The 12,271-nt window shown below is 46.5% G+C and overlaps 1 protein-coding gene across 2 annotated transcripts in view; it reads left to right on the forward strand.

Annotated features, from left to right (window-relative positions):
- The window catches only part of CPEB1 (cytoplasmic polyadenylation element binding protein 1), an 89,615-nt gene that overhangs the window by 54,347 nt on the left and 22,997 nt on the right, over positions 1–12,271 (forward strand). The window contains exon 2 of one of the 2 annotated variants that reach the window (XM_003784607.2): positions 9,073–9,261. In XM_003784607.2, the coding sequence (XP_003784655.1) occupies positions 9,108–9,261 (154 nt within the window). In that variant the 5' untranslated portion in view covers positions 9,073–9,107. Of the gene's footprint in view, positions 1–9,072; positions 9,262–12,271 lie in introns of those variants that run through there. The other variant, XM_012801905.2, reaches the window with a different exon arrangement.

A 12,271-nucleotide genomic window follows, 5' to 3' on the forward strand; every position in this document is an offset into this window, starting at 1 on the left:
TTTAGGGCTGCTACAATGGACAGTTTCACGGAACAGAAATAAGACAGTCTCAGGACAATGGAGTGTAAAGTTGTAGCAGACAGGTTAATACTCTTTACCCTCATCTTCCCCATCAGCACTATCTACTCCAGCCTCCTCATAATCCTTCTCAAGGGCAGCCACGTCCTCCCAGGCCTCAGAAAACTCTCCTTCCTCCATCCCCTCACCCATGTACCAGTGAACAAAGGCACACTCGGCATACATCAAGTCAAACTTCTGGTCCAGGAAAGCCCAGGCCTCAGCCATGGCTGTGGTATTGCTCAGCATGCACACGGCTCTCTGTTGGCCAGGTCTCCACCAGGTACCACAGTGGAGGGTGATAATTGATGCCACCCTTGAGACATCAATCCACAAACTGATTGATATGCTTGGTCTTGATGATAGGCAGCAGGTCATGTATTTACCGTGGTGAGGGTCACGTTTCACCATCTGCACATTTCACCATTTGTATATGGTGTGAGGTAGAGGTCAAGGTTCATTTCTCTCTCCTACCCCCACATATGGATATTTGGTCCAGCACCATTTATTAAGTCTAGGTATAGTGGCTCATCCCTTATAATCCACTTCAGGAGGCAAGACACCCTATCTCCACCAAAAAAAATTTTTTTTAACCACGCATGGTTGTACACACCTGTAGTCCCAGCTATTCAAAGGAAGCTGACACATCTTTGAGCCCAGGATTTGAAGATTACAGTGATCTTTGATTGTGCCTATAGTCTTAGCTATTCAGGAGACTGAGACAAGAGGATCACTTGAGCCCAAGAGTTTGAGGTTGCTGTGAGCTGTAATGCCATGGCACTCTACCTAGTCTCCAAAGTGAGACTATGTCTCAAAAAAAAAAAAAGGTGATAGGCATTCAGTAGAACTTGTGCTTTGAGTACCCATATGACCATTCTATTTCTCACTTCAGGGCACTTTATTTAGGCTTTGTGTTAGAAGATTTTGTCCAACTATAAGCTAATGTAAATGTTCTGAGCACATTTATTAAAGTAGAGTAGGCTAAGCTATGATGTTCAGTAGGTTAGGAGTATTAATGACTTCTGCTGTTTTCAATGTACCAGAACATAACTCCATTGTAAGTCAAGGAATATCTGTGTATTAATTTGGAAGGAATAGCCTTTTTAGCAATGTTAAATCTTTTAGTATAAGAACATGGTATATGATGTTTTAAAACCTCAACATGTTAATATTTATTTATTATTTATTTATTTTTATTTTACATATATTTTTTGGAGACAGAGTCTCACTATGTCACCCTCGGAAGAGTGCCATGGCATCACAGCTCACAGCAATCTTAAACTCTTGGGCGTAAGCAATTCTCTTGCCTCAGCCTCCCAAGTAGCTGGAACTGCAGGTGCCTGCCACAATGCCTGGCTATTTTCTTGTTGCAGTTGTCATTGTGGTTTGGCTGGCCTGCACCCGGCTCAAACCCCCCAGCCTCGATGCATGTGGCTGGCGCTGTAAGCACTGTGCTATGGGCACTGAGCCAACATGTTAATATTTAAAAGCTATTACAGAAATCACTTTGAAATAGTTTACAGAACTTAAGATTATTATAAGCAGTCAAGATTAAGATAACCCAACAAGGCAGCTATGGTATCACCTTCTGTGGGGAAGGGAGACGGATCAACCCCAAAGTGAGTTTCTTCCTACCTGAGGCTGCTGCTGTGAAGAGACCCCCAGGCAAAGCCACTGTCACCGTGTCTGACTAGGAGGTAAAACCTTCAACCAAGGTCTTTGGGGTATAAGGAAGAATAAATTTACACTCAAAGTCATCGAACCAGAATAGCAGTGAGATTCACTTCAAAGTGAAAATGAGGACACATCTCAAGAATCTTGAAGCACTGTCAAAGACAGGGAGTTCCAATGAATTCACCCCGATTTCTCTTTGAAGGTCAGAATTGCTAATCTTACTCCAAAAGAGTTGAGAGTGGAGGAAGAAGATGTGATTGAGGTTTATCAGGAAGAAACAGGTTCACTCCGCAGTTTCAGATATTTGTTTTATTTTTTTCTTTTCCCTCAATCCTTTTTTATTTTTAAAAATAGTTCTTTTGTGGCTGGGTGGGGTGGCTCACACCTGTAATCCTAGCACTCTGGGAGGCCTCAGCGGAGGATCACTTGAGCTCAGGAGTTAGACACCAGACTGAGTAAGAGTGAAGCTCCCATCTCTACTAAAAATAGAAAAATTGCCTGGATATTGTGGCAGATGCCTGTAGTTGGAGCTACTTGGGAGGATGAAGCAGGAGGATCACTTGAGCCTAGGAATGTGAGGTTAAGCTGACCCCATAGTACTCTAGCCTGGGGCTAGAGCAGTGGTTCTCAACTTTCCTAATGCCGTGGCCCTTTAATACAGTTCCTGTGGGCACAACCCACAGGTTGAGAACCACTGGGCTAGGGTCTCAAAAAATAAAAAAAAAGTTATGCCTTAATCTATATTTAAAATTATAAGGAAGCTTTCCTTGAATATTCTAGCCATTGTGCATTCTCTGCCTGTGATCCACTGTCTTGCTCACTAGTGCACACAGTAGTAAATCATGTCCTGAGTGTGAACTTATCAGGCGTTGTGATTAACTCAAGGTTAGCTCTTTATGTTTGGCAAATAGTGAGGGAAAATTAAAAAGTAAGATTGGCTTTGATCTGAGAGGGGCAGCAGGGAGCCATTGAAGGTGCTTGGTTTTTGGTTTTTTGAGATAGATGTGAGCCACTCAAGTCTGGCTGTGAGGGTGCTTGTTTAGGGGAGTGAACATTATGAAGAAAGTGGTATTGAGTAAGGATGGGATAAATTACCTGAAAGAGAGAATCTGAAGTAGAAAGTTGAAAATAAATTCATTTTAGTCCCAGCACTTCTGAGGGTGAGGATGGAGGATCACTTAGGCCAGAAGTTTGGGACCAGCCTGAGCAACATAATGAAATCCCTTCTGTGCAGTGAATGAATGAACGAACCAATGATTGCCATTTAAATGCAAATTCTGGAATCAGAATCACTGAATGAGAATCAGTTTTTGAAAAGATTGCTAAGGGACTGTGCCTGTGGCTCAGAGGAGTAGAGTGCTGGCCCCATATGCTGGTGGTGGTGGGTTCAAACCCAGCCACAGCCAAAAACTGCAAAAAAAATAAAGATTGCTAAGTGACTTGCATGTACGTTAAAGGTAGAGAAGCACTTCTGTGGAGAAAGGTGTGGCTACTCTGGTGAGTGGGTAAGAGCCACTGTGCACATAGAACAATTAGATTGATGTCGACAGATGCCTGGCTTCCTGCTTGCTCTTTCTTTCTCTTTAAGCTGTCAAGATTGGCTTTTTGTCTCGGCGCCTGTGGCTCAAGCAACTAAGGTACCAGCCACATACACCTAAGGTGGCGGGTTCGAATCCAGCCCGGGCCTGCCAAACAACAATGACGGCTACAACCAAAATATAGCCGGGCGTTGTGGTGGGTGCCTGTGGTCCCAGCTACTTGGGAGGCAGAGGCAGGAGACTCACTTGAGCCCATGAGATGGAGGTTGCTGTGAGCTGTGATGCCACAGCACTCTACCCAGGGGGACAGCTTGAGGCTCTGTCTCAAAAAAAAACAAAGATTGGCTTTTCAAAATTGGCATTTTAGTTTTCTTGGTTTGGGGGAGAAGATAGTATCTAGAGTGTTTTTAGAAATACATTTTTAGAAATGCTATTTGATGGGCTTGTTAAGACTTTAAGAACAACCAACATCATCGATTTAAATAATCTCAGCTGACTGTGAAGTCAGTCATTTGAAAGAATCTAATGACAACAACTGTGTCCTGTCTTTGGTATTCCCAGAAACTGGAATTGGAAGATGAAGTAGAGATTTTGTAGGAGAGTTAAGTGTGGTTGCTATACAAACTATAATATAGTGTGCTTGTTAAAAGTCTAGAGTGCGGCTCGGTGCCTGTGGCTAGGGCACCAGCCACATACACCCAAGGTGGCGGGTTCGAATCCAGCCCGGGCCCGCCAAACAACAATGACGGCTGCAACCAAAAAATAGCCAGGCGTCGTGGCGGGCGCCTGTGGTCCCAGCTACTTGGGAGGCAGAGGCAGGAGACTTACTTGAGCCCAGGAGTTGGAGGTTGCTGTGAGCTGAATGCCACGGCATTCTACCCAGGGGGACAGCTTGAGGCTCCTGTCTCAAAAAAAAAAAAAAAAAAAAAAGATTAGAGTGGAAAAGGACAGCAGAGGACATATCTTAGTAATATTTTGTCTCGTAATGTTTGTATAATAACTAGAGGAAATCTGTTAGTGGACTTCCACCCTCACATACAGTAGCTGTACATGTTTTCTGTGCTCTTTTATGGGCATTATCCATGACAGAATATCGCTTAGCTGTTAGAACATGCTGTGGACATAGCGTTGTGGTCTGCTATCATTTAACTCGTTTCCTTCCTCCTTGTCTTCCTCTCCACTGGTTTCTATGACCTCCTCCTCCCTGACCCTGTCTTCCTTATCTATGATTTCTAGTTCATCTCAAGCCTTTTACCAGATTCTTTCCTATTTTAGAGCTTGCACAGATTCCTCACCCAAGTGCCTCAACATAAAATCGATACTCTGACCTCAGTTCTTTTGCCTTGGTTAACCCTAACACACCTGGTTTACCTTCTGCCCTATCATCTCCTTAAAATTAAACTTCTTGGCTCGGCGCCTGTGGCTCAAGCGGCTAAGGCGCCAGCCACATACACCTAAGGTGGCGGGTTTGAATCCCCAGCCCGGACCCGCCAAACAACAATGATGGCTGCAACCAAAAAATGGCCGGGCGTTGTGGCGGGCGCCTGTAGTCCCAGCTACTTGGGAGGCTGAGGCAGGAGACTCGCTTGAGCCCAGGAGTTGGAGGTTGCTGTGAGCGTGATGCCATGGCACTCTACCCAGGGCAATAGCTTGAGGCTCTGTCTCAAAAAAAAAAAAAATTAAACTTCTTTTTTGCAGTGTGTTTGCTCTCTGAAGCCCTCTGCAGTAAAGCTAACTCAGGTCCCCATCTGCTTCGTGGACATTCTGCCTTGATGGTCTCGCCAGTCGGGGCCTAGAGGCACTCTTCCGGTCTTGTGTTATTTCCCCTGCTTGCCAGGTGCTTAAAGATGATACAAGACCATGAGCAGTTATGTGCTAAGTTTTGGTGGCAGAGGATTCATCAGAGGATAGATATATTTTTAATCATACTAAGGATGGAAAAGATCAAAGTTGAGGTTGTAACACTGAGCTCTGGAACCAGAGTCCCAGACTGTAGCAAACTTTAAATTACTTATTTCCCTGAGTCGTTTCGTTGTTAAGAAACTTGGAATGTTAACTATAGAGAAGATAATTGATATTTTGAAAGGAAAAATGCTTTAAATTTTGAACTGAATTAAGAAACTGAAATTGGAAACTACACATAGTTATTGGTAAGAGAAACTTTCTAGGGGAAAGCATGGGGACATTGTTCAAATACATGACTTAGGATGAGAATTACCCTTCAACCTGTGCTGTTAGTATCTTCTGAGTGTCTGGTTGGTTACTGACAAAGGGTTACAAAGAATGTCTTCCAGGAAAAAAGGCCAGTCACCTGTCAGCATCAGATATGGAATGCTTTTGCTTTAATAAGTCAGCTTTGTGCTTTTCAGGTCTCTCACTCACATTAGTCTATGTTGTTAGAGCAAAATGGATAAATCTGGAGACATGGAATCAGGAAGCCATTAGAAAGGAGGAGGCTCTTTGAGTAAGACGTTTCTGCACACAAATGACTGCAGATAAAGTGATCATTCCCACCAATTTGTATCAGTCTTTAAACTTGCTGTCTAGGTATCATTCTTAACAGTTGCCCCTTTTTTCTTTCAAAAATATTCTGGTATGGATGATAAATTATGTGAGCACCCTACTGATAAAATACTTCTTCTAGAAACTGTATCAAACACTTTTTTATTTTTTTAGACAGAGACTCACTCAAGCTCCTGGGCTCAAGTGATCCTCCTGCCTCAGCCTCCTGAGTAGGTAGGACTACAGGTGCCTGCCATCATGCCCAGCTAGTTTTTTTAAATTACTTAATAGAAATGGGGTCTCATTATGTTACCCAGGCTGGTCTCGCACCCCTGGCCTCAAGTGATCTTCCTGCCTTGGCCTCCCGAAGTGCTGGGATTATAGGCATAAGCCACTGTGCTTGGCCTCAAAATCTTTACAAAACACTTGAAAGGGAGCTGTTGTTGCTGCTTTATGTATGAAAAAGATGCTCAGAAAGACTAAATAACTTGGCTGAGATCATACAACAGCAGACCTGGTGAGTGAAGCAAAGTCTGTGAGGCTTCTAAAGCTACTTGATTTTTTTTCCCCAGCCTGCTACACTCAGGGCTTAACAAATATGGCCTCCATTGATTTTTGGATGTAGTGAAGAAATCCTTCAATGGTAGCAGAAACTTCTATCAGAGAGACAGGGCATTGGGGAATGTCTGGGTAAGGATGAAGGTGTGGTTAGCATTGTCTGTGCTTGTGGACTCTAGGCTTCTGGGTGTTGGCAGCCATTTCATCCTAATGCTGAGGCCTAGACTCTCCCAGCTGGGGTGGGAAGGTTGTGGTAGCCATGTAGACCAGTGCTCCTCACACTGTTCTGTGTCCTCAGACGTATTAGCTGGGAGTCCTATTAAAGTGCAGGTCTCAGTTCTGTTGCTCTCAGACAGGGTCTGAGATTCAGTCTTTACAGCAAGCTTCTGGTAATGTGGCATTGCTGGCCTGCCACACCAGAATTCCAGTAGCTTAGATTCCTGAGGGGTGAGAATAGCCTTTAGCTCAGATGCCCTGATTGATTGCAGAATGGGGAGCAGAATGACTGTTGACATAGATGCTATTGGATTGGGTAGAAGGGATTAATTATATAGATACCTGCTTTGGAGGGGGATTAGCTACTTAAATGTTTTTAGGGAAGCATCATGCTTTTGTAATTAACGCATGTGAGTTAATTTTTGAAGTGTACCCTTAGGGTGGCGGTGCTTGTGGCTCAGTGAGTAGGGTGCCGGCCCCATATACCGAGGGTCGTGGGTTCAAACCCAGCTCCATCCAAACGGCAACAAAAAAATAGCTGGGCATTGTGTGGGGGTGCCTATAGTCCCAGCTACTCGGGAGGCTGAGGCAAGAGAATTGCCTAAGCCCAAGAGCTGTAGGTTGCTGTGAGCTGTGATGTCACAGCACTCTACCCAAGGTGACAAAATGAGACTCAGTCTTAAAAAAAAAAAAAAAAGAAGTGTACCCTTAGCGTGAGTGAAGGGTGAGCACAGAGAAATAGGAGGGAGTTGTCGGGTGGGAGCAGCTCCAGTATGGGTGCCATGACAGATAGGCTGTGACAAACACAGGGAGCAGGCAGAGTGTCTGCTGTGAGATAGGAGTAGTGCAGAGGGTGATAGAGCAGCACAGTTCCCTAACCCCAAATGGTCCTCCAAAGGAAGGACACTGCCATCACCCCCCCGCCCCCCAAGTCTATGCCTGAGCAATTTGGACACACATTGTATAATAGGAGGCTCTGGCCAGTTATTCTTGTGACAAATAGCATCATTCTCCTCTTGCCACCCTGCCCAGACTCTGCCATGGGAGGTCCCAGGTGAGCGTGTTTCCAGTACCTTCTTGCTTCTTGCAACAGGGAGAACACATAGGTGGAGCGTGACCAGCCGGTCTGGGTGTGAGCAGCCTGCTTGCTAAGGCTGGCCTTCCCTCCTTTTATGAGGAAGAAACCCGGTGACCAGGGGTCATGTTGGAAAAGGACTGATGTGGGAGACAATGGCAAAAAGGAAATGACAGGGGCTCCAGAAGCTGAACTTTGTTACAGGACGTGAGTATTCAGAGAACAGTGCTCTGTCCTGGGCAGCCCAGGCTATTAAAGGCATCAGTGACCCTCACAGCTGCCAGTTGTCATCCTTTGAGGGCTCCTGAAAGGGTAAGGAAAATGGTACTGGCAGTGGATGACGTGAGTTTCTGAGCGCAGTGCCCCTCATCTTGCAGTACTTCTGAGACTGTTTTGCTTGCTCCATCCATCAGTCACTGCTTTGGGAATATCTTCTTGGTCTGCCTGAAATTGCAGGGGGGAGGTAGGCAACTAGGGTGACATACCTGATCATGTAGGGGTGAGGGATCCCTGGAGTGGGGCAGGTCTCACCTTTAACCTGTGGACTGTGTTCTGTGTGATGGACCAGGAATGGCTCTCCCCCCTCTCTCTGCCAGAGCTATCCCCTTTTCTCTGTGATAAGCTTCTCTACACAGGCCTAGAACACCAGGTACTGTTCCCCAGGGTCCAAGTATACAGTGTTCTGGAGGTTACCCCACTCCCCATGGTAAACACTGCTGTGTCAGGGTGCTGCTAGGGGCCACTTGGAGCACACAGGTTTTTGCTAGCAGGATTGTGAAGCTTTGCATTGGGCTGCAAAGCCAGGGCTTGAGCCAGCAGCTGGAGAGAGTCCAGGACTAGAGTGTTTTGGGGTTTGGGGGTGGAGAGCAGAGGGAGGGTAGGGAGGGACAAGAGGGCAGGGCTACACAAGCCAACCGGCAGTCGCAGTCGGCTGCTCTGCTTTGGGTTTGCTGTGGTGGAGAGGACTTAACTCATGCCTGAGGGCTGCTTGGCCACCATCGCTGGGGACGGAGAGCGCTGCCTTGAAACCTGACTTGCCGGCACTGTACCCAGAGTGTTCCGAGTAACTGCTGTGCTGTCTGCTCCTGGGAGGCGAGTCTCCTCCCTGCTGTCCCTCTGCTCCTCCCCCGTTCCGTGAGGGATGGTGCTGCTCTCTATTGCACGGCTCAGCCAGCTGATGTCACTGGCAGCGGGAAGCATCAGCAGCCTGATCACATGCTGGCCCAGTCTGTAATGCAGACGGGATAGGGGAGTGTGTGGGGCAGGGGGCAACTGCTCTTGCTCGGACGCCCCCAAAGTGTGGAGGCAGAGGCAGTGGCTGCAGCGTCCAGCCAGCGTGGACGTCTGGCCCCTGAGCCTGGAGAAACTATTCTCAATAATATTTACTGTTGATAGATTAGGGGAAAACAGCCCTTAACTCTGGGGTTTCTGCTGTCCTCCTGTCCAAAGCAGACTTCCAGGATTCTGAAGAGACAGTTTCAAGAAGGATGCTTTTCCCCACCTCTGCTCAAGAATCTTCCCGTGGCCTCCCTGATGCAAATGACTTGTGCCTTGGCCTGCAGTCCCTCAGTCTGACGGGCTGGGACCGACCCTGGAGCACCCACGACTCAGATTCCTCAGCCCAGAGCAGCACACACTCAGGTGAGTGCCAGAGGAGGAGTTGGTTGGGGGAGGGGGACATATGGAGTGGGAAAGGAAAGATACCCACAGCAACAGTTGTACTATTCCCCTTTGCACCCCCATACACATACAACATGGAGCTGTTTTGCAAGAAATAGAAATTCTAGCTGTGAGTGTGGCAGGACATTTGGCTGCTGGTAAAGGCAGGCATGGCTTTTCTACTTACCCTGATAAATTCCCTGGAGTTGTTAGTCTGTACCTGGGGTGGCCCTGAGAAGGGTTCCCAAGGTGACAGCCTTATAAAAAAAAATCCAACTAACCCCTTGGTGCCCAGGCCTATCTCAGAGATGATGAAGCAAAACACTTTAGTGGGGGAGGGGACCTAGGGGCTCATTACTGGATGGCTAGGTTCTGTTTCTCAGCAGTTTTGAAAACTAGGGAGCTTTACATGAAGGGTGGGTGGTCTCTGAGTCAGGGCAAGGGGATTTTAACCTCAGGTGAGGCTGGATAATGCTGGGTTATTGGAATCGATTGGAGGTTGAGAGCATTGATCCTAGAAAAGGAGTAAGCTGGTAAGTGGGTGGGGTAACTCCCAGCTAAGGAGGTTTTTTTTTTCTTTCTTTGTATTGAGGGTGACCAGATAGATAAAAGAAGAGCCACTCCCCTTTATGATCCCTTGTTGTTTTGGTAGGATTCTATGGGGACAAATTGAAGGGACTTCTTGGCAACCTCCCTTAAACTGCTGCTGTTCAGGCCTTCCATTACCCGTTTATTTCCCTGTTATGGTATAAGGCAGGAGGGTTGGCCAGATACAATTAGAGTATTCAGGAAGAAATGTGGTGAACTTAAACACTTACAGGTATACTTATAATCTACATATTTTAATTTATGCAAATTATATCATGAAGTATTGGCAGCAGGTACTATAGGAAGATGGGAAGGTGATAATGGGGTGTTGCAGTATTTGCTTTTGGTGCTGACTGTGGGAATACTGAGTCTGCTGTCCTCACCCTGCTTCTCTAGTCCAGAGCTCAGTAGTCAGGGCAGCAAGGATTTTTCAGCCCTCCACCCTGTTTAGCGTAGGTCTTTCTTAAGAATGTTTTGCAGAGCCTGAGACTGTTGTGTCTGTTAGGCATTTTAATGCCCAGTTTGGGTAAATTCTCATTTGGGGGAGAGAGATTGAATTTTTCTTTCTTTCTTTCTTTCTTTTTATTTTTTGGAGGTGGATGGGGGAAGAAATTTCCCTTAAGTAACTACCTCTGGGTTAAGATAAAGTATCTTGAAGTTATGGCCTTCAGCTTACTCAATTTTTCCAGAAACTGCCCTGTTTCCCTGGGCAAGGAGGTCCAGTACCACTATTTAGTACCCTGTACCTGAAGACCGTGGCTTGGAGGTAACAACCCCTTTGTGTACTTTGAAGCCAACCTGGTGGTCTGTGAAGCCAAGTTGATTCTTTCCTCACTTCCTCTGTATCTGAGTAAAAGACAAAAGGCTCCCAGAGGAGACAGTCACTTGTCTGTGGGTGATCATTGTGTTTTCCACTCAGGTTGGGATGTGGACCTCTTTGGCTCTTTAGCTATTAGGACCCTTCTGAAATTATAGCATCGGGTCCATAGAAATACAGGTGTGCTTAAATTAGGCCTTAAAAAACTTGGCCCAAAAGTTACTGTGAAATTAGGCTATAAAAATAGCGTGACTCTGGTTATAATTTCCCCAGCTTCCCTACCATCCAAAAGGCCTGTGCTTGTAGCAGTTTATCTCTGAAATGGGGGTAGTTTTTTGTCTCCGCTTTCCATCTCAAGCACTTTAGTGATAAATATTACATGGTTTTATGGATTGGGGAGGGACTATAGTCTGAGCCTCAGAATTCTCAAGGACCAGAGAGTGGCCCTGTGGTCTGATCTGGCTGTGGGCATCATCAGTGTGGACATGTCTTTCTTCCTCACCATTTTGCCTTTTGTGGTAACAGCCTTTGCTCTTCTTCCCTTGAGCTCTAGGTCATCTTAGAAAGCCCACAAGGGTACTACTCCTGGAGTAGGGTGCAGGCCTCCCACCAGTCAGCTGTAGTGCCAGATCGCGCATCCTTGCAAGCAGTGAGGGAACATGCAGCCCACGTGCCAGTGCCCACACTGCTCCTGCTGTACACCAGCCAGCTCTGTCTCTGCAGGGAGGGAGGAGGCATTTTAGCAGTTTTGGGCAGCCTGGGAGTTGTCCTTCCAGACAGCCTGGTGCCCTCTTACCTGTGTGGAGCCCAGGGAATAAGCTAATTGGGCTCTGTTTGGTGGCGCATGGCCCATGGCAGCTGTGACACCGTGTCTGACCACCTTCTACCACTCAAATGTCCAGTAGGGTGGGGGGTGAGGTTACAGGCAGTAGGCTCCTGACTAAATTTGTTCATTGAACATGAAGCCCTGCTGTGTGCAACACTGGAGGTATGGTGATGAACAGGATAAAATTGTTGCCCTTGAGTATCTATGACTATAAAGAGGAAACAAATGGGAAAGTGTGCCAAGTGCCGCATGACAGCTGCTGAGAGAGGGCTCCCATCTTCTTGAACACAGGTTTTGTGTACTGGGACAACCTTTCACTGTGTTCTCAGCATGAGGCTCATAGGGGGCACTATTCTTCAGGGACAGAGGGATTCAGCTGTGAAGATCCTGGGTGGAGTCTGTTTCTGAGTATGTGCTCCCAAGGCCAGCATGGATTTGGATCTGGCACTCTGTAAGGTCCTTTCCTTCTAGACTGCATATCCCAAGGCTTCTTGCTGGGGAGGAAGCCTTTCAGGGCAAGATGAGTGGTAGAAGTGTATTCTTCTTGGAGACCCCAATGGCTCGTGTGCAGGGCTACCCTTGTCCAGCTTGCAGTATCTGAATACCTGTAATAGGACTGTGGAAGCTGTCCTTGATTTCCTGGGATGGGAAATGGAGTGACTGACTAATAGCCACTATTTATCGACTACTTTTTGTACTAAGTATATCACATGATTTTGATGTTTGCACAGAGGAGGAAATAAGCTCACAGAGGTCACAAA

This window comes from Otolemur garnettii, unplaced genomic scaffold (genome assembly GCF_000181295.1).
Source record: "Otolemur garnettii isolate 467f Iridium unplaced genomic scaffold, OtoGar3 scaffold00011, whole genome shotgun sequence".
NCBI classification, from domain to species: domain Eukaryota; kingdom Metazoa; phylum Chordata; class Mammalia; order Primates; family Galagidae; genus Otolemur; species Otolemur garnettii.